The 25,339-nt window shown below is 45.6% G+C and overlaps 11 protein-coding genes across 11 annotated transcripts; 6 read left to right on the top strand and 5 right to left on the bottom strand.

Moving 5' to 3' along the window:
* Window positions 1-2: 2 nt before the first annotated feature.
* On the top strand, window positions 3-2,300 carry BZA70DRAFT_275949 (uncharacterized protein). Its single transcript, XM_064912225.1, has one exon. The coding sequence runs from the start codon at window positions 68-70 to the stop codon at window positions 2,180-2,182; it is 2,115 nt and encodes a 704-aa protein (XP_064769208.1). The 5' UTR covers window positions 3-67; the 3' UTR covers window positions 2,183-2,300.
* On the bottom strand, window positions 2,301-7,589 carry BZA70DRAFT_309893 (putative death-receptor fusion protein-domain-containing protein). Its single transcript, XM_064914901.1, has 4 exons — window positions 7,333-7,589; window positions 4,358-7,262; window positions 3,317-4,288; window positions 2,301-3,250 (listed from the first exon to the last, which is right to left on the bottom strand). Exons 1-4 carry the CDS (start codon window positions 7,470-7,472, stop codon window positions 2,315-2,317), a joined length of 4,953 nt encoding a protein of 1,650 aa, XP_064769207.1. The 5' UTR covers window positions 7,473-7,589; the 3' UTR covers window positions 2,301-2,314.
* Window positions 7,590-7,761: 172 nt separating this feature from the next.
* BZA70DRAFT_275947 (uncharacterized protein) lies at window positions 7,762-9,179 on the top strand. Its single transcript, XM_064912224.1, has one exon. The coding sequence runs from the start codon at window positions 8,030-8,032 to the stop codon at window positions 8,960-8,962; it is 933 nt and encodes a 310-aa protein (XP_064769206.1). The 5' UTR covers window positions 7,762-8,029; the 3' UTR covers window positions 8,963-9,179.
* On the bottom strand, window positions 9,180-10,926 carry BZA70DRAFT_275945 (uncharacterized protein). The gene is made up of 3 exons (XM_064912223.1): window positions 10,769-10,926; window positions 10,288-10,677; window positions 9,180-10,210 (listed from the first exon to the last, which is right to left on the bottom strand). Exons 1-3 carry the CDS (start codon window positions 10,785-10,787, stop codon window positions 9,447-9,449), a joined length of 1,173 nt encoding a protein of 390 aa, XP_064769205.1. The 5' UTR covers window positions 10,788-10,926; the 3' UTR covers window positions 9,180-9,446.
* A 154-nt stretch (window positions 10,927-11,080) lies between these two features.
* BZA70DRAFT_275940 (uncharacterized protein) lies at window positions 11,081-13,458 on the top strand. Its single transcript, XM_064912222.1, has 4 exons — window positions 11,081-12,114; window positions 12,171-12,379; window positions 12,452-12,869; window positions 12,938-13,458. The coding sequence occupies exons 1-4, from the start codon at window positions 11,179-11,181 to the stop codon at window positions 13,307-13,309; spliced, it is 1,935 nt and encodes a 644-aa protein (XP_064769204.1). The 5' UTR covers window positions 11,081-11,178; the 3' UTR covers window positions 13,310-13,458.
* Window positions 13,459-15,557, bottom strand: BZA70DRAFT_309889 (phosphoesterase). The gene is made up of 2 exons (XM_064914900.1): window positions 14,636-15,557; window positions 13,459-14,575 (listed from the first exon to the last, which is right to left on the bottom strand). The coding sequence occupies exons 1-2, from the start codon at window positions 15,420-15,422 to the stop codon at window positions 13,518-13,520; spliced, it is 1,845 nt and encodes a 614-aa protein (XP_064769203.1). The 5' UTR covers window positions 15,423-15,557; the 3' UTR covers window positions 13,459-13,517.
* Window positions 15,558-16,026: 469 nt separating this feature from the next.
* Window positions 16,027-17,398, bottom strand: BZA70DRAFT_126258 (Alpha/Beta hydrolase protein). The gene is made up of 2 exons (XM_064909533.1): window positions 16,950-17,398; window positions 16,027-16,890 (listed from the first exon to the last, which is right to left on the bottom strand). The coding sequence occupies exons 1-2, from the start codon at window positions 17,206-17,208 to the stop codon at window positions 16,289-16,291; spliced, it is 861 nt and encodes a 286-aa protein (XP_064769202.1). The 5' UTR covers window positions 17,209-17,398; the 3' UTR covers window positions 16,027-16,288.
* Window positions 17,399-17,951: 553 nt separating this feature from the next.
* BZA70DRAFT_275930 (mitochondrial ribosomal protein L37-domain-containing protein) lies at window positions 17,952-18,754 on the top strand. Its single transcript, XM_064912221.1, has 2 exons — window positions 17,952-18,234; window positions 18,301-18,754. The coding sequence occupies exons 1-2, from the start codon at window positions 18,132-18,134 to the stop codon at window positions 18,561-18,563; spliced, it is 366 nt and encodes a 121-aa protein (XP_064769201.1). The 5' UTR covers window positions 17,952-18,131; the 3' UTR covers window positions 18,564-18,754.
* On the bottom strand, window positions 18,755-20,288 carry BZA70DRAFT_275927 (CTD kinase subunit gamma CTK3-domain-containing protein). The gene is made up of 5 exons (XM_064912220.1): window positions 19,700-20,288; window positions 19,465-19,641; window positions 19,290-19,378; window positions 19,144-19,213; window positions 18,755-19,088 (listed from the first exon to the last, which is right to left on the bottom strand). The coding sequence occupies exons 1-5, from the start codon at window positions 19,856-19,858 to the stop codon at window positions 18,930-18,932; spliced, it is 654 nt and encodes a 217-aa protein (XP_064769200.1). The 5' UTR covers window positions 19,859-20,288; the 3' UTR covers window positions 18,755-18,929.
* On the top strand, window positions 20,289-21,597 carry BZA70DRAFT_275924 (ribulose-phosphate 3-epimerase). Its single transcript, XM_064912219.1, has 6 exons — window positions 20,289-20,439; window positions 20,515-20,702; window positions 20,766-20,962; window positions 21,031-21,085; window positions 21,151-21,268; window positions 21,329-21,597. The coding sequence occupies exons 1-6, from the start codon at window positions 20,403-20,405 to the stop codon at window positions 21,406-21,408; spliced, it is 675 nt and encodes a 224-aa protein (XP_064769199.1). The 5' UTR covers window positions 20,289-20,402; the 3' UTR covers window positions 21,409-21,597.
* Window positions 21,598-23,897, top strand: BZA70DRAFT_275921 (putative aldehyde dehydrogenase Ald3). The gene is made up of 5 exons (XM_064912218.1): window positions 21,598-21,986; window positions 22,054-22,261; window positions 22,327-22,502; window positions 22,566-22,764; window positions 22,821-23,897. The coding sequence occupies exons 1-5, from the start codon at window positions 21,667-21,669 to the stop codon at window positions 23,580-23,582; spliced, it is 1,665 nt and encodes a 554-aa protein (XP_064769198.1). The 5' UTR covers window positions 21,598-21,666; the 3' UTR covers window positions 23,583-23,897.
* The last annotated feature ends 1,442 nt before the right edge of the window (window positions 23,898-25,339 follow it).

Below are 25,339 nucleotides of genomic sequence, written 5' to 3'. Positions count from 1 at the left end.
CAATGAGTCACAGGGCGGGACCTTAATTGCCCTCCTCCTAATTTTTTTTTCTTGTCCCACTGCTGTTATGCGCCTGCTCACCACTGCTTTACGTCGTCGGTCGCCAGCTTTCTTCCCTCGTCCACCGTTCTCTTTCTTCCGCAAAATGTCCTCCGACGTCGACGCGCTCGCTGATCGCGTCCAGGCCCTCGGCTTTGGCAAACCCGCCCTGCTCAACATCCCCGGACAGGCTGGGCCCCTCAACCTCGCCTCAAACCCGGTCGACCTATTCCGCGCGCACATCACCGCCCTCCTCCACCCCGTCACCGGCGTCGCCCCAGAGATCATCGCGCCTGCGCTCGAGACCACCCTTCTCCCCGAGCGTGGTGACTTTGTTCTTGCCGTCCCTCGTCTCCGCGTCAAGGGCGCTAAGCCCGACGAGCTGGCTGAGAAATGGGCGTCTGCCTTCCCCGCCTCGGATCTGCTCTCAAAAGTCGTTGCCAAGGGTCACTTCGTCCAGTTCTTTTTCAACCCGCTCGTTCTCTATCGCATGACCATTCCTCAGATCCTCGAACCCAACTCCACCTTCGGCAACTCTACTGTCGGCAATGGCAAGCGCATCATCGTCGAGTTCTCGTCTCCCAACATCGCAAAGCCTTTCCACGCTGGCCATCTTCGCAGCACAATCATCGGTGGTTTCATCTCCTCCCTCCATGAGCGCCTTGGCTACGAAGTTGTTCGTATCAACTACCTCGGCGATTGGGGAAAGCAGTTTGGTCTTTTGGCTGTCGGCTTCCGGAGCTTCGGCAGCGAGACCGAGCTCGAAAGCGATCCTATCAACCATCTCTTCCGGGTCTACGTTACCGTCAACAGCGCTCACTCCGCTGAGAAGGAACTTGCGGATGCCCTCGCACTTATCGATACCTCAAACACTTCCCTCGAGGCCTCTGACATTTCGGATGAAGCTCGTGCTGAACTTACCAAAAAGAGAGATGAAGCTCAGGCTTCCATCCCCGCTCTCACAAAGGCCGCTATCGACGCCGCCCTCGTTCTCGACCCCAACCACCCCCTGAAAGACGAGCTAGATACCGAATACTTCCGTGAACGTCCCATCGACACCGAAGCCAAGGCTTACTTCAAGGCTATGGAGGACGGCGACGAGGCTGCTCTAGCTCTCTGGAAGCGATTCCGCGAGCTCTCCATCAGCAAGTACACCAAGACCTACGAGCGATTGAATATCCGCTATACCGAATACTCAGGAGAGTCCCAGATCTCCAACGAGAGTATGCAGTTCGTGATTGATCTTCTGGAAAAGAAGAATCTGCTATATGTCGACCGTGGTGCGAAGTTGATCGATTTCAAGCCTTACGCGAAGAAGCTTGGTAAGGCTCTTATTCAGAAATCAGACGGCACTTCCCTCTACCTGACCCGTGATCTCGGTGCCGCGCTCGAGCGTTACAACAAGTACAAGTTCGACAAAATGATCTACGTCGTCGCTTCTCAGCAGGATCTCCATCTCGCTCAGCTGTTCAAACTCATGGAACTCTGCGACTTCCCATGGGCCAAGAACATGCAGCACGTCAATTTCGGCATGGTCCAAGGAATGAGCACCAGAAAGGGTACCGTCGTTTTCCTCGACACCATCCTCGAGGAGACCAAGCAGGCCATGCACGAAGTTATGAAGAAGAACGAGGCGAAATACGATCAGGTCGAGAACCCTGACGAAGTCGCTGACCTTGTCGGAATCTCTGCCGTTATGATCCAGGATATGGCCGCCAAGCGCGTGAACAACTACAAGTTTGACTGGTCGCGAATGCTTTCGTTCGAAGGTGACACTGGTCCATATCTGCAGTACGCCCATTCCCGCCTTTGCTCGGTCGAGCGCCGCGCTGGATTCTCTCGTGAGCAGCTCATCAACGCGAACTTCGATCTCCTCACTGAGCCCATCGCTCAAGAGCTCATGCGCATTTTGGCGCAGTACCCTGACGTTCTTCTGAATGCCGCTCGCACTAGCGAGCCATCAACCGTCGTATCTTTCCTCTTCAAGCTTACTCACACCGTCTCATCGTGCTACAACATCTTGTGGGTTGCTGGTCAAGAAGAGGAGCTTGCCATCGCTCGTCTTGCTCTCTACTCTTCGGCCAGAGAGGTTCTGAACCGTGGTATGATTTTGTTGGGTTTGACTCCGGTCGAGAGAATGTAAAAGAAAGTTTAGTGTACATATCATTCTTGATACTTTTGCTTCGGGTTAGCTGTTGTATGCTTGTATTATTGCCCTATTTTCAACATTTCACAGTAATAAATATGAAGGGGAAAATTATTTACAAACGGCCTTTCACTCAAGCCAGAGAGGATGCAGATCCAGTTCCTCTGCCACTCCTCTTAGACCTCGCAGGGCTTCTTCAATTTTGCCTGTCTGTAGCACTCCTTCGCCTGACACCATAAGCACCTTGCATATCGCTTCAATGCGTCTGCCAATCAAAAACACAGTGTCCATCCTACAACTCCAGCCCAGAGGACCATCCATCCCCATTTCTTTGATAGCCTCAACCAAACTGGGCATGTCCTCCAATTCTGCAGTCTCGGAACCTTGTTCTGCGTCCTTTTTCTGAGGTCCCATGTCAGCGCCACATGCTGTCATTACCCACACATACAGATAATGCATCATGGCACGCACAACCAGACCTTTCATTTGTCCGACCTCTCCATTCCTAGACCTGGCCAACCTCGTAAACATGTACGCCCAGAGTTCGCATTCAGAGACTTCGTTTCTGTACAGGTTTTGCTTCTCAATCACGAAAAGGGCCGTCTCCTCCTGCGTCGCTTCATAAAATTGCTCAACAGCCTCCGCACCATCAAGCATATACTGCTCAGCCGAAGACAGGGTTGAACGTGCCTGCGAGCCGCTCACAAGTCTGCGGGCCAGAGCAGCGGCTAGGACCGAGCCCTCAGCTGTCGCACTGAATTTGTCCACAATATAATTAGCAAACATTCGGCTTGTCTGAATCGTAGTCATCACGTGAGGCGTGTTAAGCAGATATGGAGAGCAGCAGATATATTTGGTCGCAATCTCGCGAAGTTCGTCATCATCGTCATTGAGGAAGTCGTGCAAATGCATCAGCGTAGTTCTAAGCTGATAAGTGGGAGAGAGGTCTGGCTCTCCATCGTCGCCGTTGATATTCTCTTCTGGCAATCCTTCACTATACTTTATGCTCATACCCTCCACAAAATTGATCAGAGACTTCAGGGCTGAGTTGCGGTTCGAGAAAGGCTAAAAATCATGAGGTCAATAAATAAACACCCACAATGTTTCGGAATTAACAAAGTAAACTCTTACCGAATTGTCGTCGCTAAACTGGACAACCTGCAGGTACCATTTCTCGAATACTCCCTCGTTATCTGCAAGAGAAACCGAAAGAGTCCCTAGAGCTTCCAGAGAAGCCTCCGATACTGAATTGGAGTCCTCAACATCGCTCTCAATTGCCTTGAAGATCCATTGCCAAATTGTATCAGCCGATGGAAGTCCTGTCTTCTTAGTAGCCTTCTTCTTAGTACTCTTTGATTCTTCTGCAAGTTCACGCACTGCGCTGAACAGTCTGATCGCCGGTGCCTTGAGCTGACTCCACAAGCCACTGCTGCTATCGTCTTCAGTCTCATCTTTGTCGGATATCCACTGCCACACCTCCGGTAACAGCTTGACGTACACGGTACCAGAAATCTCGGAATCCTTAGAGAGGAACTTTCCAGCTAGCAAGACCTTCAGCGCCGCTAACTGCACGTCATATTCCACTGAATTCAAGCACGACATGATCTGCTTGACAGCAGAGTTTTCCGCAATCTCACCTTCCACCAAATCGTCCACTATCTTGCCGATATAGTAAGTAGTCTTTTGCCCCTGCAACATTCTTGATCCAGGATGCGGAATGCTCTGTGAGTAGTCGTTATCGTCAAGATACTCATTGAGCTTCTCCTGAAGCTCTTCTAGGCTTCCTTCGTCGTCCTCATCCACCCTAGCATGCTCACAAGCGGCTTTGACCACTCTCAAGAAAGTCAACGCGACAGGTGCACACTCACACGAGGAGATTTCGTCGAATCGCTCGACCAGCAAGTCAAGCGCAGCTTTTGGGATAGGAGGTTGACTAGCTCTTGCTGCTAGCCCTGCGAGCAATGACTCCAAAGCTAACAGACGACCATGCGATCCGTTATTGTCGGTCCTGACGTCCACCTCCGATAGAAAACGGCAAAACGAGGTCTCCCATGCATCGTAGCTAATCAAGGCTTGCACGGCGCGTGCTGCCATTTCGCGAATCTAACATACATAAGAAGCCTTGTTAGTAAAGAGAACTATGGAATTCCAATACTGCGCAATCTAACGTACCTTCCAGATCCGGCTGGACAAGCATTTCATGATGTAGGGCGCAAAAGCGTCAAGTCCATCATAGCCGTCAGTACTTTCCAAGCGCGATAGAAGTGATAAAACCGGATAAACAGTCTCAATATGTGTCTGTGCGCTTCCCCCGTCTAAGTGATCCACATGCTCCTGCAGATGATTCAACAGCACTCCTTTGATATCTTTAAATCTGCTGAAGAACAAGCGAGCAGACATCGTTCCCACCGTCAGTCTTGAGTCTGTATACTTTCGACTGCCAAACAATCTAGTCTGTAACGCAGCAAAAAGCATGACACCGCAGTTTCGAATTGACCATACGCTGCTAGCAAACGCATCGATCGCCATAGCGAGAGCCTGGTCGACATAGAAAGCCGAGGCAGCTGAAAGGCGAGTCTCAACGAATATCGATTTGATGCAATTTAGAGCGTGCACCTGAGGGAGGTCCATCTTTTCAGTTTCATCAGAAATCGTGGGCGGCAGCTTGGCGATGGTTGAAAGTCTTGTGAACGTTTCATGCAGCAGCGGACGCTTACTGGCATCCGTCTCAGCGGTCAACACTGCTGCTACCAGAAACGGAAGCCCGCCGGATCTTCGGGTAATATACTGAGACTTCTCTTGAATAAGCTGCATATGATCATCCAGCCATTTCTTTGGAAGTTCACGCAACACGATATCGTTAGACCGATTGCAGCGTGAACAACAAGCTACAAACGTAGGATAGACAGAGGAAAATGCTCCACGATGCCTGATTGTCGCTAGCTCGGTCAATAACAAGTCTCCAAGATCGGAGATGTTCTCCGCCGCTATAATCGAAGAGTCCAGAGGAATGACAGAGAGAAGAACAGTCAACAATCCGCTAGACTCTCCTATAGCACGCCAGGCATAGCTCAAGATCACTTGAGTTGCAGGTCCGTATACTTCCTCCAAGCTGACCAGGTAATTCTCCTCAATTTCCTCAGGCATGTTTCCTTCGGGAGAATCGTGGCAAAGAATCTTCTCGACCACTCCCCACATCGAATGGACTACGGAGAGTATCCGTTCAGATATCTTCGTCAACCGTGATTCCTTTTCAGAAGACAACGGTTCTGCAAAACCGATCTGTTCGAAAATAAGCTTCAAACTAGTGAAGTAGCCATGCAGAGGAAAATCTTTGACGGCTAGAGATAGATTGTCCTTTCCTTGCTTGACAGCTTCTTCCAATTTGCTCACGAGCGACTCCAAAAACTGGATTTCGAGATCAGCCGACGAGTGATCACCAATTTCCTTATACAGATAGAAACAGAAGTCAAGAATACGAGCTCCTCCGTCACCTTCGCGACCGCGGAGACCGGAGATCATGTATATTCCCTTGTCTGCGTACCCGTCAACAATCTCTCTAACTATTTCAATATCATCGATGCCCTCAAATAGTGCAGAGAGAGGAGCCATCTTTAGCAAAGTGCTAGACGTCTCTCTGATGTCTTCATAGTTGTTGACAAAATTATCCAGCAATAGTCTGATAGTGATAGCGGAATAAACTGGGACATGGAAAGTAAAATCTATGTGATTCTTCTCATGCCATTTGCTTTCGACCCTATTATCGAGCCCAGAGCGAATAAGAGTTTGGAGCAGTTTCAAGCTCATATGCATCCTCTGGTATGACGATCCGGGACGCAACAGCTGCTGCAAATATGCCAAATACCTCTCGAGGAATTTCTTGTTAAATTCAATATTTGCATCCAGTTCTGCAATTCTTTGCTCAGTTTTGGGCTTCTTTGCTAGTTTGACTCTCTCCCTTTTCATGGCGTAAGAGGAATCACGAAGTCGGGTAACCATTTGACGAAGAAAACCGTACACCCGGTTCCGAAATTCTGGATCTGACTCTAATACCAAGTCATCCATGGACTCAAAGAGCACCTTTAGAATCGTGCTCGAAATAGGCTTCGAGGCTTGTGGAGACGAGACAGCAAGAGAAAGACCACCAATTCGAAGATCGTCTGATGAATGATGCAGAAGTGTTCGTAAAAAGTCGGACGATACGATCGGGGGACCGCCGGCTGAGGAATTCTCCGTAGAGTCTAAAATGGACAAGTCCTGTCCAATTTTAAGACAGCCGATCAACAACGTGATATCTTTTTCAGATCTCAGAGAGAATTTTCCGCTCTGCAACTTTTGGATGAATATTTTGAAACCGAAAGGGGACGCTTTGAAAAGATTCGGAAGCAGATATGTCTGGATGTGCGGTCTCAGGTCGTCATTCCGTATAGCTTCAATAACATCTTCGCTCCATAGAGAAAGCCAGTCATTCTCTACTTGCTGTGCCTCATTAGCTGTCAAAGATCGTCCTGCTGACTTTGTAGCTGCGCCCAACTTCTCCTTGAGGATCGTAGTAAGAATTGCGTTGATCATTTTTCCAATGGGATTTGCGAGTGCATTGCTGTAGATGAGTAATAGCGATTCTTTTATTAGCCGCGGCTCAGACTGCATAATGACAGATCCTCCAAGTTGGCGGGCAAGAATTTCGATTGTAAAATATACCACCCTCATAGAGCGAGGATATCTGAGTATTATAACAGCCCACTTCGCTAAGCGATCCCGATATTCTTCTGGAGTCCATATTTTTTCCAAAAACAGGATCAATTTCGTCAATAGTTCGCGAAGAGCGTTCCCAAGAGCGGCCCCTGAGTCGGTCCAGTAGTTGCATACGAAGTCAAAAACAGCGTCCGCATCTTCAACTGAGCCAGCGGATGAGGATGATTTGAGGGAATCAGCGAAGCTCGGAGACAAGGAGCAACATTGAATGGTGCGCTGCAACCAGACAGAAAGCGTATCGCAAGCGATCGTTCGATAATCTCCTAAACCTGGAGACTGAAGAAGTGATTTCAATAAAATCGGATAGATCGCAGACAAGGACCTATAGATGAGACAAACTAAATGTTAGCTCAAGTCAAATTACTGATCAAAACCCACACCTCGACACTCACGTAGGTGAATTGGGATCTTCGGTCAGGAACCCTTCAGCCTTCGTGCCCACGATATATTGTCGAACGACACGCAAATCAGCATCCGCAAGTCCTGATTCACTGAGCCCCAATTGCAAAACTTTAGCAACTGTATCAGCCATTATGTCTTTCGGAAACCGGATAGCATATAGTACATAAACTACTGAGGTATTCCTGCAGCAGTTTGTTCTTTGAGCTGATCACTTCTGAGCGCTTTCATGATCAAAGCGCAAACAACGAAAAAAATCTGAGAGAATCCCTAACCTGATTGTTTCTGAAGCTCTAAACGGTTATATAAGATAGTGGTCATCATTGCGAAACCCTAAACGGACTGACCTAAAGAATTGAACTGTCTTATCGATAATAATAGAGCACCGAGCCTTTTCGATAATTCATATCATTTTCATTTAAATAATAGTAAGATTTTGCTCGTTGGTTATTCCTATTACTTTTCAGTTGACGCAGCCCAACATTACTGGATGCTCCGTACTGACCTACTCAGCGAGCCAAAATCTGCGATTATCAGCAATACGTAACTGCTGCTTAGCCTAAAGTATATTAGCGGAACGCAACATGGAAGCTTGCGCCATTCTTCGTATCATCAGCACCTCAGCTTCACATCTCTCACCTCATCGCGTGCAATTAACAAACTTCATATTCGTTTCTGAATCAGACAACCATGACCGACGGAGGTATCAACCCTTCCGACGTGACGACGCCAATGAAGGCTTACCTCTTTGGTTACCCCATCTCTCACTCTTTAGCACCGCTGCTACACAACACCTTATTTGCTGATTTGAATGTCCCCTGGACATACGAACTTTTGGAGTCTACCAATAAGGATGATCTGCTGGAAAAACTCAAGATGGAAAGCTGCGTTGGTTCTGCGGTGACAATGCCTCACAAGGTTGAATTTGTGAAGGAGGTGGACGACACCACGGATGAAGGCCACGATATTGGTGCAATCAACACTGTGTTCAAACGCATAGATGCACAATCCGGAAAAATCAAGCTCATTGGGACCAACACTGATTGCTTTGGTGTTCGCGACGCATTTTTGCTTAACTTTCCCGATATCATCGAAAAGTCGACCGGAAAACCCGCCATGGTCATCGGTAGTGGAGGTGCAGCTCGGAGCTGTATCTACGCACTGTGGAAATGGTTTGGGGTGTCATCCATATATATCGTTAATCGTCGAGAAGACGAGGCGAATGGTGTTATTGAGCACATTTTAGCCACTACCACCAGTCGTCCGATTGAATTTATATATGTAAAGTCCGTTGAGGAAGCCGAGAAATTGGAAGGACCGGCGCTTATAATCGGTGCGATCCCTGATAAGACGCCGGTTACGCCTGAGGAGGTTCTCAATGATAAGATCAAGATGACGTTTTTGAGCAAGCCTACGAAAGGTTACGTGATCGAGATGTGCTATCATCCCAACCCTATTACAAGATTCTATAGAGAGTGCGAATCAAATGGATGGAAGGTAATCCCCGGTACTGAGCCAATGATATACCAAGGTGTTGCGCAGCAAATGCTTTGGACTGGTTTTCCATTGGAGAAATTTAGCACTGAGAATGCTGCTAAAGCCATAAACAAGCACATCTGCTAGAGATGGAATTGCGTGGACGCATCCGCTGGCCCGAAAATTCATACGCTTGGAAGGAGTAATTAATAGTTGTTTGCATTTCCTTTATGAGCTGTGTTTGAGATAGAAGGAGATAGAAGGAGAAATAAAGATAGAGATAAAGACGGATACAACTAAGGAACTGATGTGTATGAACATGGAAGCAGGAGACTGCCCTCTATAGTCGTTTACGTAGCAGCGAAATATATAGCTGGCCTCGAAGCTCTTCGTTTCTCAAATATAAAATTATAAGCAATAGACAGGAGACTGAGCATGAATAATCCCTAAATGAAGAGGAGTAATTCATGAGACACGATTAACGAGTGATAATTGATATTTGAGTTATATAATAATAGCAAACGCAACGATACGGCCGTAATTCCCAGCAATTATGAGGGAAAAGACAAAGGGATTATCAGAAGATAAGAAAATACCAGTACAGAGATACAAAAAAACGACTTCAGATCAATCAGTTATCATCAAGAAACTTGTCAGCTGCAGAGGACGCCAATGCGGTGAAGGTACCTACACTGCCTATGACGATTCCAGCAGCTGTTGCCAATATGAGGCTTCCAACATTTGCGCTGGATGAGCCAACTCTTTTTTCTTTGCCATTGTGACATATGGAAGATGCAGAACCGGCATCTTTCATTAGGCCGTGGCATGCAAGGGCAGAATTATTAGTAAGCGGGGCGGTATCGATCATAGAGATTCTCTTGTTCAGCCGGATAGTGCAGTTTTTGTCCTCAGTCGTGTATTTCTGCTTTTTCTCCAAGCAAGCCATCGGTAGAGAATCTCCCATCTCGGCAGAGACAAGTTCATCAGAGTCCCCAGACGTACTGAATTTTCTCTTCAGCATAGAAGTCCCTTCTGATGGGCTCGAATGCTCAGATATATCAGCTTCCAACGATTGCTCGACTTCAGTGAAGGAAGCACGTTCTGGGAACTGACAGGCATCGAGAGTCATTTCGAGATCAACGACACTGCAGGTGTCTGACGCTGTCGTACCGTGAACTTCTTCGATATCGCTGGCTGCCATACATGTAGTCTGCTGCTCCGTGATAGACAGCACGTTCTCGCTTTCGGACTCAGAAGTTTCCACGATGCCAAATCCATTTGCAATATGCTTGATAGGCTGTAGACGAGATACTGAGCCGGCGTCAGATGAGTCATCCTTCTTGTTCGAGGTAATAACTGCATAGATAACTTCTATCTCTAGAACGGGGACCGTATCTTTACGATGTCAATAAAGGAACTACGAAAAAGACTCGTATAGGTCTTGAGCGTGTGTGACTCAATAGTGAACTTACCTCCTTGGTAGTCGATAGAAGCCCCTAATCGAATGATATCGTGACTATGCAGCATGATATCTTTTGCAGGCGTAATTCGAGATCCCTCGACGACTGTTCCGTGCAGAGAGTGACAGTCTCTCAATTTCAAACCATGACAGCCAGATTCGGGGTTAAAGTCGAAAGATAGAGAGGCATGAGGTCTCGAAACATTTGGGAAATCAAAGTTAGCGTTGTCAGGAAGAGCTCGGATGTTCTTATTAGCATTGTGCGAGATACGCCCAATGACTATTTCTGGTCTAGAGGTCGATAGTATAAACTGACGCTCGAAAAGTGTATGCTGATAAAGATTATCATGTCCGCGGCCTAGATCTTCGCGATCAATTCTTGGAGAAAGTGTGACAAGTATCTCTGGTAGATATGACAATAGTCAGCGACAGATCTAACACTGTTAAACTGCAGGCATAAGGGACTGCATGGTGAAGAAATAACTATCACCTGCCTTCTTCAGTGGCCATCATCAGTGCTTCGGATAAAGTGATCTCAGTAAGTAAGTAAGCAAGCGGGTGAAGAAATCGGAAGCTGCGAGGTTCAAGGATAAGAACTCGTCTCTATATCACTGCTCGTCACTATCTAGATAAATCCGCATGTCCCAATGAGACTTAATTAAAAAGTAAAGTGCGCCTTATCCAGCAAAGCGGACAAATTCACGTGGGGATCATCATCGACTCACCGTCCTATGACGTAATCTGGGGGAATCGGAAAAACGGGTTAATTGCTTAGGGTATAGCCGGGCCCGCGCCCTAGTTTTCTCGGCTGCAGCGCATTTTACAACTTTAAATTTTGAAGGTCGAAAGCAACGACCGAAGTAGATTGATGTTCAGTGGATTTTCTGTGTGAGTATGAGTTACAATGCCGGCGAGACGTGATTCTACTACACCATTATATATATCGAGGGAGTCGGTTGTGGAAATACTCTCATCAGATCCTATCATAAAGGCGTACTCGTTATCAGTCGCGACTCCTCAGACCGCAGCTCTTTTCAAAATCAATTCATTTTTGGATTCTCTTCTTTGCGAGATACTTCTCAGCTCTGAGACTCTGAGCATCGATAGTCTCAGAAGCTCGGTGACTGATATTCTTGACAACCACCTTGGTTACGATGCTGTATTGGAAGGGGACAGTCGGTTGCATTGCATCAAAGAGGATGTGACGCGCGAGGAACAGATGATTATCGACTCCCATACGACCATGTCAATCTCGATATCTAATTCAGAGTTCCTGTCACGTGTAACACGGGCACGTTGCATGAGCTTTTCTTGCTATGGATCATGGGGGGCTGCAGATGTCCCATCCCAAGACCGACTGTTAGACGGAGGCCAACTCACTCGCGTGGTTTCTCTACTGGCGGCCGCTTACTTAACCTCAATTATTGAAGTAGTCGCAGAGAATCTCTTACTGGTAGCTGGAAGATTGGCCGTTTACAGATGCACGGCTTTGCAACAATCACAAACTCCCGCAGTCGTGAGTCTCGAGTCTAGAGATCTCGACGGCTTAAATGCGGATATCAATCTGAAAGAGGCGTGGAACAGATGGATTCATGGAGAAAGTAAAGCCGTTACAACTGAGACAAATCCAATGGAACGATACAGCTCCATTGTCATGGAGTTATCAGATGATCAGGAATGCAATGCCCCTATACCGCGAGACCCTGCTGGACGGCGGTTGAGCATTCACGAGCTCTCGACTCCTTACGCACTCACTGAGGCTTACCAAAATCGGGCGACGAATTCGGTCGATAAAGAAGACCAGCCAATGGAATTTAATGCTTCACCAATTCTTATGAAGGCAAGTGATCAATAATCTCCATTCTCTGCCCACCAAACTGATTTTGGATTGTTTAGCTGCTTCGACGGGCACATATATCCCGGCCATTCAGTCAGATACAAAATCGCCGGTCCCTATACGAAAGTTACGTGTCTATTATACCACGTAAATCAGTCCGTACAGTATCAACTGCAACATTTTTGAACTTTGCCAATGGGAAAGCCAGACGTCAAGAAAATAGGAAAACTAGTGCTGTGATCTCAACTAATAATGGCGAGCTTGAAAGGTATTTAAGAAGGCCAGCTTTTGGGATTGATCCGCTTAATTTGCCCGCAGGCGAAATAACAATACTATATAGGAATGTAACGCCGATAGGAATGCACTCTCCCGCCCAAAGTACGAATGAGAGGGAAAGTCTAACGTTCGCTAAGAACTGTCGGGACTCGGGTATCAGTGACAGTCCGCCTGCAGTTCCAAATCGTTTAGTGAAACTGGAACAGCAATCCAAGGAGAGTTCCTTATGCGTTGGAGAGCTTGATAGGACACATATACCTGAGCTTTCTGTCACAGTTCCTTCTATTAAGGTTCGAAAGTTCACCTGGATCTCGGAATATCAGCAACACAACGACGAGAGTCGACCTAAACTAAGACAAGTTTCAATCGGAGAGGAGAATACTTCTGAGTCCAATATTGAATCGATCACATTTGACCGGATCTTGAACGATAACACTACCTACAAGCTAAACTTGACACCAGATAAATTCCGTGAAACAAACGTATGATTGAAGTTTTTGACTATATTGCAGCTGCGTTGCCACACTAACACTTTTCTAAAACATTCTAGCGACCGGCACGTATGCCGACACGAGTATCGCAAGACGAGCAATTTAAAAAAATCCCAAGAAAGCCGGACGCCATATACAATCAAGATCACGCCTCAAAGACGGAGGATGATAAGGAACAGCATTGCTTGACTACAAAGCTTCCGTCAGTACCTGAGGGCAAGTCAAGCGACCAAAAGACCAGTCTGAGGCCGAACGAGATACCAGATGATTCCTCGGGAGGCGTGCATCAGGAGACGTATATGCGAGCAGCAGATGTGCAAACGCCAGATGTGCGAACGGCAGACCTGCATCCATTGACGCCCCAGAATTTGCGCAAAGTCAAATCTAGAAGCAAGCTGCGTGGACTCCTGGGAAAAAAAAACTTTTCCTAGGTTAATTCCCTGCTACCTTCTTTAATGGTTGAGTAGCCGTTTGAACGCAGTTGTGGAGGAAGAGTACTTATTAAGAAAGGGAATAGACTGACAATCAGGTAAACTGAGATCTCTAATATACCAACGATGATTAAATCAGGATAATAGCAAAAGTTTGGCTGTCTATTACTGCGAGCTATCCGAAAATTAAAAAAACACTCTGGGCAGTTCACAAACCCAAGATTGTTCCACCATCGACCAGCACCTGCTGGTCTATCCTACTCTCCGTGTTCCCGTTCTCTAGTCGTTTCCAAGTAGAGATCATATTAGTATTTACATCGATTTCGAAAAATCGCATCCGTCGCACGTATCCGCCGTACCCGCCATATCCACCCAATCCGGCACCTCCACCATGACAGAGCCATATAGGATGTTCACCTTCACCGATGGGTGACGTTCGGCTAGCGGTCTTTTGAGGGACATTTTTAGCGTCGGAGACTTCTGTGTCTTGTCCAGCATCCCACATCCCTGAAGGTTGATAGCTCCGATCAAACATGCAAAAATCATTAACGTGATCGTGTCCCACGCTTACCACAGAGACCCCTAGCTCCGAAAGTAAAGATCGAGCTCCAGTGTTGTGGCGGGGTGCGGTAGACGGCTCCCTGTAGTTTCCAACTATTGGATTGGAAGTATTTCGGTATTCTGTCAACGGGATGTGAAAGAAAGCCATAGACAGATGTTTTTTCACATCTAGGGATCTTAATGGCGAGAACTGCTGATATGTAGCTTTCAAATACTCAAGCTGAGACTCGTCTATCCAGTCATACCCCGGAAGTTTCTTTGGATTTGGCGAGTACTTATGAGTATCTAGGAAGTAGATAGAGACCACGGGATTATCCTTTTTGTGCATGTATACGGTCTGCTGGTAATTTCCCACTCCTTTAGCAAATTCTGGCCCAGCTTGCGACATGCTAAAAGGGAGGTGACTAGCAATGTCCATCAATTGCTCTCGTGAAAGATCAGCCTCATCGTCATGGTTACCAAACGTCATTGCAAAGGGTATTTGCCGATGGATGAATGGTGCGACAGACTTCAGAAGAGCAGTTTTGGCGTCAGGCGCAGCGTCGCCAAAAATCTGGTCACCAGTTAAAACCGCGAAATCAGGTTTTTCCTCATCGAGTAGGTGGTTAAGGAATGCCAATGTACGCGTATCGGCCTCGCAATTCTCAGCTGTGTCTTCCGGGTATGGGTCCAAGCACTTGCCAACGCCGGTCGAAAAATGCAAATCTAGCTGAATATTAGTATACTGCGTCTGATCTTATTTTCGCTCACGGAAGTTCTTCTCACCGGCTACTTGTATGATTTTGAATTTCCCATTCGAATCCACCCTTAGACGAACAGAAGGTACTTCTTGATTTTGTCCCAACTTAATGGTGACACGTGGGTGCGCGTCACTGCCAACCGCTAAAGAGTTGTTTCTGTCACCTTTGAGTGACCAGCCAAATCGTGGATCAACAGCATCAATACCGAATAGAACGTCGACATCTGTAACAGCGAAATCGGTGGGCCTTCCAATTTTCAGCCACATGTTGTGTGATTTGCGAATCCACTTTCCTTTGTTGTCAACTGTGGTTTCGCCTTCTTCAACTTCAAATGATCCCCTTTGATCCATCTCAGATCTAGCAACCAGTGGTTCATGGTAAGATTTTCTGTTATCAAACTCAAGTTTTTGAGGAGGTTCCTTGTCATGACCAGGGCCCACGGGAGCTGGCGACTCAGAGCCAATGTGGACGTCCAAGACCACCTGAGCGTCAGGACTTATCTCAGATCGAGGCACTTCAGATACAAAGAGATAGGCCTGTCCGAGCCACGAGCTGCCAAGGCGAAGATCTTTGGAGATCTTACGATAGCCGTCCATAGTACATGAGCGAGATAGAAGTCGCGGACACACCCGAACAGCAACATCGCGCACTAAGATATCAGGCAAATTATCTTGTAAGTTGACTGTTGTGCTGACAATTTGTGGGAGAGAGCGGAGAGAGCCGAATAACAGAACCAACGAAGTGAGAAGAAGAATGAGGATAACACGGGAGCGCAGCATGCGGCGAATGAGCGCGAGGACACGGCTCGCCATGCCCCAAGCAAGCGAATTCTGTAAGGTGGGAAAAGAAGGAGAGTCAGCTGCACGAAAGGTGCGATCTGACGGATAACGGCGACGGTACGCCAGCTTCAATACAGCGTGTCGGGGGAGCAGCGACAACGATGATGCAGCAGAAGGGTTGCTTTGTGAAAGAAAAAGAGGTGCGGCGTTGACGCACCCGCCGCATATATCACGTGCGACGGTGCTGCCATATTGAATGCGACCGGACAGCCTGAAGCGAGGCAATATCGGTCAAAATGATCTGAAGTTGATTACAGTAATAAATGTTGTTTCTGTCGCTGATTTGGGCTTACAGTTGCTCAACCACATCTTCTAATACACAGCGGCAATCCCTAACACCTGGAGAGCTGTCGTGGTGATTCTTGAGCACGGACATCAGTGGAGGTATGCCCCTCTTTACAGGCCAGAATCATAATTCTTAATCCATAAACTGTGGATTACAACAGTCAATTACGAAGCTCATCAGCAGACCTCACATTTGGCGTTCTCCGAAAGATATCGAAGACTTAAGTCCCGAGACGTGTTTTTTTTAAGCGGATCTCTTAAGGATTTAACTTACAGTTTCCCGACTCGCTTGAGGCTCGCTAACCTAATGAGGCCTGCCACTGGACGCAAGCAGCCTAGGCGATTTTACATACAATCAGCTTCTGGAACCCGAATAGAGCAAGCAATCGCTACTGAGGACCCACCACATACACTGTAGAGGGTTTTCATTAAGGCAGCATTTCATTTGGTGAGTAACTCAATCCGGTAACTATAGTCTTAGATTATTAGCCCAACTATGTACATTGAGAGGCGCAACACTTCCATGTCCTCAAGAATCAATTCGACTAGGCACATCACAAAACACCCAAATGCTTAGCAGCATGCTCAACATGGTCCTGAGAGAAGCTCGAGACGTAGTAATACGAGTGGTCGTAACCCTCACATTTCTTGACCACGACCTCGCCTTCTCGGCCTACCTCCTTGGCAGCCGCAACGAAGTTATCAACCAGCAATTGGCCGTCAAGAAGAAACTGATCTGCAGTCCCTACAGTGATAAAGATATCCAGTGGATCACCCTTGTAGGACTTTAGCAGTTCCGTCGAATCATGCTTGACCCATTCTTCCTTGGACTTCAAGTATCCTGAAAAAGCTTTCTGACCCCATGGGCAGTTGATCGGGTTAGCAATGGGGGCAAAGGCCGAGGCAGACTTATATAGATCAGGATGCTTCAAAAACAACGACAAAGCACCGTGACCACCCATTGAATGTCCAGTCAACGACACTCGAGAGGAATCAAGAGCCGGATAGGCTTGATAGAGGAGGGTAGGAAGCTCCTCTGTGACATAGGTCTCCATCTTGTAATTAGAGCTCCAAGGCTCAGCAGTCGCATCAATGTAGAACCCAGCAGCCGAACCAAAATCCCAAGAATCATGCTCTCCAGGGTGGTTCGATCCACCTATTTAGAAGTCAGTCAGCTTCATGCTCAATTGCACCATAGAAGAGTATGAGACTTACGAGGAGAGGTGTCCGGATAAACCATGGCAATTCCATACTTAGCGGCCCAATGGTTGAAAAATCCCTTTTCGGCACCGTTATCACCAGTGCAGGTGAGTCCTGCAAGGTGAAACAAAACTGGAATTTTGGAAGCGGAAGTTGCTGGGAGAAACACATTCAGAGCCATCTTGCAACCCAGCGCAGTCGACTCATGAGACAGTTTCAATAGCGAGCCACCGAAAGTCTTTACGGTTCCGTTGACAGTAAAAGGAGATGACATGGCGAATTCTTTGAGTGGATTCTGAAATTTTTAGTGAAAACCGAGCGAGCCGGACGAAAACAAGAGGAGCTGGGATGGCGGTGAGTGTCTTCTTCGAGCCGATAAACGCAATCGAGGTGAGGGGCACACTAGGAACACCCAATCAGGAAATTTGTAATGATACCCTTACCCTGTTTACTTACAAATTTTCCGAATTCCTTTAGTTAGCAAGAAAGCGCCGACTACATGTGGACTTTATTCATTTCTGATTTTTATTTACCAGTGGAGATCGATCAGTAATCATCACGGAACTAACATATAAATTTGATAACCTATGTCCTAATAAGATCAGAAAGAATCCCACAAACTCGCACATGTCAACTCGCCAGATCTGCCTACTGTATCTACCTAAATCCGTCTCATTGTTAGCAACTGTTCAAACGTTAAGAATGACACTTTCAATTGAACGTCAACGAATAGTGAAAAAGTAGCATCAGAGATCTTGGTGATAGAAGTTGTTTGTCATTACCGTAGTTCACCAAAGTAGCAAATATTCTTTCTAACATCATCTGCTCTCACTGTTGACGTTCAATCTGAACACGGGATCAAAAACAATCAAATGTGACTTACAATTGGTTAGCCATAGAGTTGATCTAACATGAACCACAATTTGACTTGCGATTTGGTTACGATCAACTTTCCAACGGCCGAGTAAATGAAGCAGCATGCACAGGTGTGTATAAGAAGATGAAAAAAAAAAAGCACAGGTCGTGAGTTTCTATATAGAATTAAGTGCGCCCAACTTTTGCGTTTTATGCCCTAAATGAATATTACTGTTTCACTCGAGAATTTTCGCGACCAGGAACTAATCCAATATCCCAACGGCTACCTTTCGATATTTGAATCTCGAATTTTGCTATCGACAATAATTGACCAAAGTCAATATGATGGCTTATTATGCCCGCCGGAAGTTGCCTACTTCATGTCTTTGCAGAGTCTCGGAGCTGAGGCGTCAATTCACTTCAGCGTCTCCGCTGTTCTTCCAGGGTATGGACATCATTCTTTCAATACTAGGCTAGTGATACCTATTCTGATATTGCTTGAACGATTTAGGAACATCCTCAGTTTTGTCAAACCGTGTACCTAGCTCCGCACCAGAAGGTACTCGATTGACTGGCTGCAATGTATTCAAAAACAAGGACGAACCTTTAGCCCTTGCCGACGAAGAGTATCCGGATTGGTTATGGGAAATCCTGGATCCCGAGGCTCAGCAGAAGAAACTAGACGCAGATCCCGAACGAAAAGCCAAGCGTGAATGGCGGGCGAGAATGCGTCGGAAAATCAAAACGGACAATTTCTTGAAGACAATGTCTTGATTCCGCTTATATAGGTTGCAATGTCGGGCAAGCCTGTGAAAAGTTCGTTACACGCGACGTCTTTGCAGACACTTCCTTGGCTTACGTTCAAATTATGATATCGATCGAGAGAGCGTTATTATATTTTAACTTTTCATGTATTGTAAATATTATTATTGATTTGTTTAGTGATTCACAAAACAAATATCAACATATGACCCCCATATTTGTATAATAAGTAGTATCGCAGCTCATACTGTCTGGATGCTATATTTCGATTACCTTGACCTATGTCCAGCTCAGTTGTGTCAAATATTGATACACTATATGCGATGAGCTATCTATGACATAGTTGTTCTTTCATGTTGACCAGAAAGAGATCTCATCTCAATACAGAGCAGATTTTCTAAAAATATTATTCTCTTCTGTCATTGAGTCGAAGTCATCTTCCCCCAGATCACTTATTGTTTCCCACGCATTGTCAAACTCCGTTTGTATCAATTCTCCAGCGGGAATCACCCATATATTCTCCCGCATTCTCTTGTGCTAATCCCAAAGAGTCAGTAAAGACAGCGTATGGATCTGGACTTCTCGTACTTACTCGTTCCCGATCCTCGTCCATCCTTTTGAGGATGTCTTCTTTTGAGAAACTTATCGTTTTGTCCTTTCCTCTATAAGCACAAAAGAGTGATTAGTTTTTACAACTGATATCGCTAAGCAAGGTGATTTTTCAGTCATTAAGCATACATTTGAACCTCGCGCTCCTCCAACTTGGTGGAAGCCTGAATCAGTTCCTGCTGTGTGATCACAGATTTTCGTTGCAGATTTTCCAGTGCCTAGTGATTAATTTTTGTGAGAGGCTGTCAATAGCGCGAGACTAGCAACTAGTAGTCGAGTTAACATCTAGACAGTGTATATATACCTTTTTTGCAAGCGCCACATTCGCCAGGGCTGCTGATGACTCTGGAACCACCTTCTCCAATATCATCCATAAATCTCTGCGTATCATGGTGACATAATCGTCAAACCCGGTCCGAATACTACTCTCGCATAATGTTTCTAAGAAGTACAGAATGTTGATTCTGGAATTTAGTGATGTCTAAATGGCACATTAGTTGTGTCCGTCACGGCAGCGTAAAAACACGTCCCCAACTTACTTGATCCAACTCTTCAATAATGCAAGAGTACAGATCCTCACATAAATCCTTATTGCGTACAGCAAATTGCGCGCACTTCGTAGCCGATTGCACTGATGCGTTGAGCCGGCGAAGTAGATCAGTGAACATCAGCCGAGCTTCGAAAGCATCTAATGGCATGGTCTCGTAGAAAACCCGACTTGCACAAAAGACTATCAGGTCACCAGCTAATAGTTATCTCAAGGATAGCAATAGTAGCATATAAACCAAACGTTCAACGTCTTTTCTCTAGGCATCTAAGTAAATAACTAATGCCTAATAATATGCTCACCTACACCTCTCATGCGGCTTTGATGCCCAAAACTCTATGAGCTCTCCGCGTTCGAGCAAAGTATTGAAGACTGGCACAATGGGGTCGATGACCGGTCTTCTGCGAATGCGATAACTACATTTCAGATAACTATGTGAAGTTGAGTACCAAAAGATATCATTGAAGGTTGATGTAATTCGCGCCTGATTCCGCCGTTCGACATCTCCCGACACCCGTAGAATGCACACGAAATGGCGGAGCACCGGTTTCCGTGACAAGCCGCAGACAAGGAGAAGCCGTAAAGCGACGGCCCTTTCTCCGACTACAGATTCTTGACCGGATACACATCAACCAACCCTCCTTATCTGCCTTGCGCTCTCCTTAAATCTCACGCTATTACATTTCAATCAAGTCATGCCCGAAGCTAAAATTGCACCCTCCATTCTTGCTGGTATTCTTCCTTCCTTTGTATAAGTGTTGGTCTGTTGAGCCTATGATGCGACAGATAAGCTAATATCTCGTTAAGGCGATTTTGGTAATTTGTCTTCAGAATGCAAACGCATGATGACCTGTGGTGCCGACTGGCTTCACATTGATATCATGGATGGCCACTTTGTTCCAAATCTTACGATTGGCGCTCCTGTCGTTACCTGTATCCGTGGGGCCCTCCCCAAGGGAGAGAGCTTTTTCGACTGCCATATGATGGTTTCCAATGTAGGTTTACCGTTTGTCGGGAACAGTTCTACGCAAGGGCTAACATAAGTTTCTGAATTTCAGCCCGAGCAATGGGTTGATGATTTCGCTAAAGCTGGCGGCGACCAGTATTGCTTCCATATCGAGGCTACCTCTAACCCGAGTGCTTTGATTGATCAGATTCACGCAGCTGGTATGCGTGCGGGATGTGCGATCAAGCCCAAAACACCGGCATCTGCAGTATTCGATCTAGTTCCAAAGCTGGATATGGTACTTGTAATGTATGTCAGCCTTATTGATCTCATATACCGGTAGTTCAAACTGACTAATTATTTTTCTTTACGCGCAGGACCGTAGAGCCCGGGTTCGGAGGACAGAAGTTTATGCATGAGTGTATGCCTAAGGTGAGAGATTTACCAATGCAGAAACGACCGAGGTTTTAGTACACAACGATCTAACAACGCTGTAGGTTGAGGAACTTCGATCCAAGTTTCCTGATTTGGATATCGAAGTCGACGGAGGATTGAGCGCTTCGACTATTGACTTTGCAGCCGATGCCGGAGCAAATGTTATTGTTGCTGGAACTGGTATGATTTCTATTCTTGTTTATTTGTCAGGACCTATGCTTACAAAATATGTCCATGTAGGTGTCTTCAAGGCCAAGGATCCTAAGGAGGCTATTGCATTGTTACGCGACACAGTTAACAAGGTGCAACTCAAGAAGTGAAGTACTTAAGCTCTCATGTAACAAGCACGAATGTAAACACGACGATGATGTAGAAAGGAAATTTATCTAATGTACGCTGCCTACCGGGAAGGATAGCGAAAGTTTCAAAATGTGACTTTCTGGGTAGGCTTTGTGGTGGTTCTGTGTAAATATTGCGTTTAAGAATATATCAGTGACATCTGCTCCCCTAAACCTCGAATCGCCTAGGCATTGGCATCGCGAGAGCATAAGACCTGGAAATGAAAGCGAGAACGTCATATGAAGATGCCAATTGCTACGACTTACTGCTTCAAAACGACCGCCCTTACATACGGATCGAAACATGGGATTAGACAGCTGCATATTAAACCATCGAATACAGCTTCTGTGCGCCTCTTCAATTCAACCGTTGGATTGCGACATGATCTGAAGTCATCGAACACATCAAAGATGGGTTCGACTAGCCCTCGCCCACCTTCTGTCGATATTAGATTCTCGAATGACCCTCCGACTGTTCATAGTCACCCTGTTGGACTCTTTGTTAACAACTGCTTCTCAATAGCATCAAGCGGGGAGTGTATAACTACTCTCGATCCAATGTGAGTTACATTAACTCCCTGTAACATATCGTTGGCTCGATCTTACTAACATCCGATCGTGGGATAGTACGGATCGAGAAGTTGCGAACGTTCCTCTTGCTTCTTCTGAAGATGTCGATCGTGCCGTTAGGGCGGCTAAATCGGCGTTTGACAACATCTGGAAAGATATGTCTGGAACAGAGAGAGGGAGATACTTGGCTAAGCTTGCTGATCTACTTGAAGAAAACAAGCAATACATAAGCCAAGTGGAGGCTTTGGATACTGGAAAACCTGTTGTATGATGCATCCCGTATGATTTATACCGTTGATATCATAGACTGATCTAAAACCATTTCTCTAGGATGTAGTATTGACGGAAGAACTGCCGGAATGCGTCAACGTCTGCAGATACTATAGCGGATGGGCTGATAAGATTTACGGCCAATCAATCCAGCCTTTCAAAGAAAAAATTGCTTTTACGGCACGAGAGCCGTTAGGAGTATGCGCGTTGATAGTGCCGTGGAACTATCCTTTAATGTGCGTACTTTGTTGATTATAAAAGTTCGTGGACGCATTCGCTAATGTACTCTATCGAATCAGGTTATCAATATGGAAAATGGCCCCAGCCCTTGCAGCTGGAAACACTATCGTCCTGAAAAGTTCCGAACTCACGCCATTATCTGCTTCGTATTTGGGATACTTGGCTGCGGAGGCGAATTTTCCGCCCGGTGTCATCAACATATTATCTGGTGATAGTACAACCGGTAAATCATTGTCCAGCCATCCGGGAATTAACAAGGTATACTTTACACACTGTTTGAATCCGTGCAGCGTTTCCGCTAATCATGATGTCAGATATCCTTCACTGGCTCGCTCGAAACTGGAAAACAGATCATGAAGGCAGCAGCTCAGAATATGGTGCCAGTGACCCTTGAGCTTGGCGGAAAATCCGCAGCACTAGTCTTTTCTGATGCTGATATTGATCAGGCTGTCAAATGGTGTCATGCCGGAATCATGAGTAACGCAGGTCAAATCTGCACCGCCACATCACGAATTTATGTTTCGCATGAGATATATGAGTTATTTTTGCGGAGTCTTGCTGATTACACGGCAGAGAAGTCTAAAGAATCTCAATTTCAGCAGCCACAGATTTCGAAAAAGCAACAGCAGAAGATACAGAGATATATACAGTCAGGACTTAGTGAAGGTGCACGACTAATATACAGCGAAGACACCGGTTCAGAGACCGGATACTTTGTTGGAGCTACCATTTTAGCAGATGTTGGCGATGACATGACCGTGTCCACTGAGGAGATATTTGGACCGGTTGCTGTATGTGACTCATTCAATAGCATGGAAGAAGCGGTTATGCGCGCCAATTCTTCTTGTTATGGACTTGCTAGTGCGATATTTACTGCTGACATTACTCGAGCGTTGCAAGTAGCTCGGAATCTTCAAGCTGGAACAGTCTGGATAAATTCTTCGAATGATAGTGATTTCCGTGTCCCTTTTGGAGGATATAAAAAGAGTGGTTTTGGACGAGAGCTTGGTGAGCACGCTTTGCAAGCGTACACTCAAGAAAAATCGGTCCATATCAATATTGGTAGTCGCCTCTGAGCTTTTTAGTCATACTATTAATACTGGTCTCGATACCTGCTGCCATAGCCATTATCATTTTGTTTCTTTTCTATTTTAGATCTTGATCCTGCTTGAGATCTCCATGTCTGTTGATTGACAGACCATTAGTCAGTCCAAAATAGCCTAACTGTTGCACATGGACTATAGAATAGATTGATCATCATCATCATATTGGTCAGTATTCTGCACCACATCGGCAGTGTTGCAAGCTTCTGTGCCTGACTAAACTTCTTTAGAACTTATTTTCAGCACAATAGTAATCCATGATGATGATGATGATGATGATGATGATGACAAATCCTTAAATGTAATCACTAGGTCATGAGGGGAAGCAGTGATATGGCCCAGTGGGAAGGCCGCTGCATTGCTCCCTTTAAATCCTTGATCCAAGCCTGACTTTAACGCTTTTCCTGGATATCGACCTAATATTGAAATACTGAACACCTGCAATTTTCGCCTCGATACTTTTCAACGAAAATGGTCTTGGTTGCAAGATGTGTACTGAATCTCCAACTGTGGTCATACCAAGTCTACAAAAAGGCTGTAAAAGAAATATAATTTCCAGGGTTTCATGGAATATATACTGTGGAGTTCACTACAACGCCTTCCCTTTTAGGGAATGATTGAATAGAAACAGCCTGTCCTCCACTTCAGGCAGCAATACCTCGATATTTTGAAAAAAGAGCATGGATATTCGAAGTTGGAGTAGAAAATGGAGATTAAAAAATTGGTGGAAAGTTGTAGACAGTCTGTCATAACCTAGTTGTTGCATATGGACTATAAATAAGATATTTATCATCTTAATCATCAACTAGGCTGTCAACTAGGTTATCAACATAGATTTATCAGCATCATCAACTATTGTACCCAGCTTTTCCTACCAAATGATTTCTTGCTTTCATTATCCAAACTAAAATTTCCATCTCCTTAATTAGAATATCTCTAAATATGCCTGTCTGAAGTGGAGGACAAGCTTTCTGGTAGGAGTCTTTACTTGACCGATTCCGCCAACGGAAGCCGTTGTTGTATAGTCCATAGTATCCATAAAGCCTAGGAAAATTCATTTCTTTTTCCGCTTTGTTGTATACTTGGTGCTAGCACAGCGGGGGGTGCAATATGTATTTTGAATTCAAGACAGTTTGTTTTGTTTGATATATTGTCAATACAAGAATTGTGGGTGTTGATGATAAATCATTTTAGTATTGTCTGTTTGCAGCGACTAAGTTATGACAGACTGTCTCTTACATTTCCCGCCATTTTGTATCTCAATTTTCTACTCCAACTTCAATTTTCCATCTTCTTTTCTCATCGACAGGCTATCCAGTAGGTGCTTCTATTCAACCATTTCCTCAAAGGGAAGGTGTTGTAGTAAATTACATAGTATATTGATCCTTGAAACCCAGGGAATTATATTTCTTTTGCCGCTTGTTTGTAGACTTGCTGCTACCAGAGTTGGGGCTTCAGTATTATTTCTTTTTGTTGACAAATCATTGAGGAGAAAATTGCTGGTGTTGAATATTTTTGACATCAGGCCAAAATCAAGGAAAAGCGCCAAAGTTGAACTTAGACCGTGGATCTGAAAGGAAGCAATGCAGTGGTCATACTGCAGGGTCATATCACTGCTCCCAAAAAAAATTGGTAGGACAATTTAGAGACAGTCTGTCATAGCCTGGTTGTTGCACAGTGACTTAGGAATAAATTGTCATCTTCCTCACAAAGCAGTAAAACCCTAAAGC

This window comes from Myxozyma melibiosi, assembly GCF_037950935.1.
Source record: "Myxozyma melibiosi strain Phaff 52-87 chromosome Unknown BZA70scaffold_3, whole genome shotgun sequence".
NCBI lineage: Eukaryota > Fungi > Ascomycota > Lipomycetes > Lipomycetales > Lipomycetaceae > Myxozyma > Myxozyma melibiosi.
This window is presented reverse-complemented; position numbering and strand designations above follow the sequence as displayed.

Excerpts from the sequence above, each read along its gene's own strand:
- BZA70DRAFT_275927 (XM_064912220.1), bottom strand. The coding sequence starts at position 19,858 with ATGCCATTAGATGCTTTCGAAGCTCGGCTGATGTTCACTGATCTACTT. Across the intron at positions 19,379-19,464 it reads ATGTGGCGCTTGCAAAAAAG|GCACTGGAAAATCTGCAACG; the intron begins GTATATATACAC and ends ATTAATCACTAG. Across the intron at positions 19,089-19,143 it reads TGGACGAGGATCGGGAACGA|CACAAGAGAATGCGGGAGAA; the intron begins GTAAGTACGAGA and ends CTTTGGGATTAG.
- BZA70DRAFT_275940 (XM_064912222.1), top strand. The coding sequence starts at position 11,179 with ATGCCGGCGAGACGTGATTCTACTACACCATTATATATATCGAGGGAG. Across the intron at positions 12,115-12,170 it reads CTTCACCAATTCTTATGAAG|CTGCTTCGACGGGCACATAT; the intron begins GCAAGTGATCAA and ends TGGATTGTTTAG. Across the intron at positions 12,380-12,451 it reads AATAATGGCGAGCTTGAAAG|GAATGTAACGCCGATAGGAA; the intron begins GTATTTAAGAAG and ends AATACTATATAG.
- BZA70DRAFT_275949 (XM_064912225.1), top strand. The coding sequence starts at position 68 with ATGCGCCTGCTCACCACTGCTTTACGTCGTCGGTCGCCAGCTTTCTTC.
- BZA70DRAFT_275924 (XM_064912219.1), top strand. The coding sequence starts at position 20,403 with ATGCCCGAAGCTAAAATTGCACCCTCCATTCTTGCTG. Across the intron at positions 20,440-20,514 it reads TGCACCCTCCATTCTTGCTG|GCGATTTTGGTAATTTGTCT; the intron begins GTATTCTTCCTT and ends TATCTCGTTAAG. Across the intron at positions 20,703-20,765 it reads GCCATATGATGGTTTCCAAT|CCCGAGCAATGGGTTGATGA; the intron begins GTAGGTTTACCG and ends TCTGAATTTCAG.
- BZA70DRAFT_126258 (XM_064909533.1), bottom strand. The coding sequence starts at position 17,208 with ATGTCATCTCCTTTTACTGTCAACGGAACCGTAAAGACTTTCGGTGGC. Across the intron at positions 16,891-16,949 it reads TTATCCGGACACCTCTCCTC|GTGGATCGAACCACCCTGGA; the intron begins GTAAGTCTCATA and ends ACTTCTAAATAG.
- BZA70DRAFT_275930 (XM_064912221.1), top strand. The coding sequence starts at position 18,132 with ATGATGGCTTATTATGCCCGCCGGAAGTTGCCTACTTCATGTCTTTGC. Across the intron at positions 18,235-18,300 it reads GTCTCCGCTGTTCTTCCAGG|GAACATCCTCAGTTTTGTCA; the intron begins GTATGGACATCA and ends TGAACGATTTAG.
- BZA70DRAFT_275945 (XM_064912223.1), bottom strand. Across the intron at positions 10,211-10,287 it reads TTCTATCGACTACCAAGGAG|ATACGGTCCCCGTTCTAGAG; the intron begins GTAAGTTCACTA and ends GACATCGTAAAG.
- BZA70DRAFT_309889 (XM_064914900.1), bottom strand. The coding sequence starts at position 15,422 with ATGGCGAGCCGTGTCCTCGCGCTCATTCGCCGCATGCTGCGCTCCCGT. Across the intron at positions 14,576-14,635 it reads CAAAATCATACAAGTAGCCG|ATTTGCATTTTTCGACCGGC; the intron begins GTGAGAAGAACT and ends ATATTCAGCTAG.
- BZA70DRAFT_275947 (XM_064912224.1), top strand. The coding sequence starts at position 8,030 with ATGACCGACGGAGGTATCAACCCTTCCGACGTGACGACGCCAATGAAG.
- BZA70DRAFT_309893 (XM_064914901.1), bottom strand. The coding sequence starts at position 7,472 with ATGGCTGATACAGTTGCTAAAGTTTTGCAATTGGGGCTCAGTGAATCA. Across the intron at positions 7,263-7,332 it reads GAAGATCCCAATTCACCTAC|GTCCTTGTCTGCGATCTATC; the intron begins GTGAGTGTCGAG and ends TCTCATCTATAG. Across the intron at positions 4,289-4,357 it reads TGTCCAGCCGGATCTGGAAG|ATTCGCGAAATGGCAGCACG; the intron begins GTACGTTAGATT and ends TATGTATGTTAG.
- BZA70DRAFT_275921 (XM_064912218.1), top strand. The coding sequence starts at position 21,667 with ATGAAGATGCCAATTGCTACGACTTACTGCTTCAAAACGACCGCCCTT. Across the intron at positions 21,987-22,053 it reads ATAACTACTCTCGATCCAAT|TACGGATCGAGAAGTTGCGA; the intron begins GTGAGTTACATT and ends ATCGTGGGATAG. Across the intron at positions 22,765-22,820 it reads GCCATCCGGGAATTAACAAG|ATATCCTTCACTGGCTCGCT; the intron begins GTATACTTTACA and ends TCATGATGTCAG.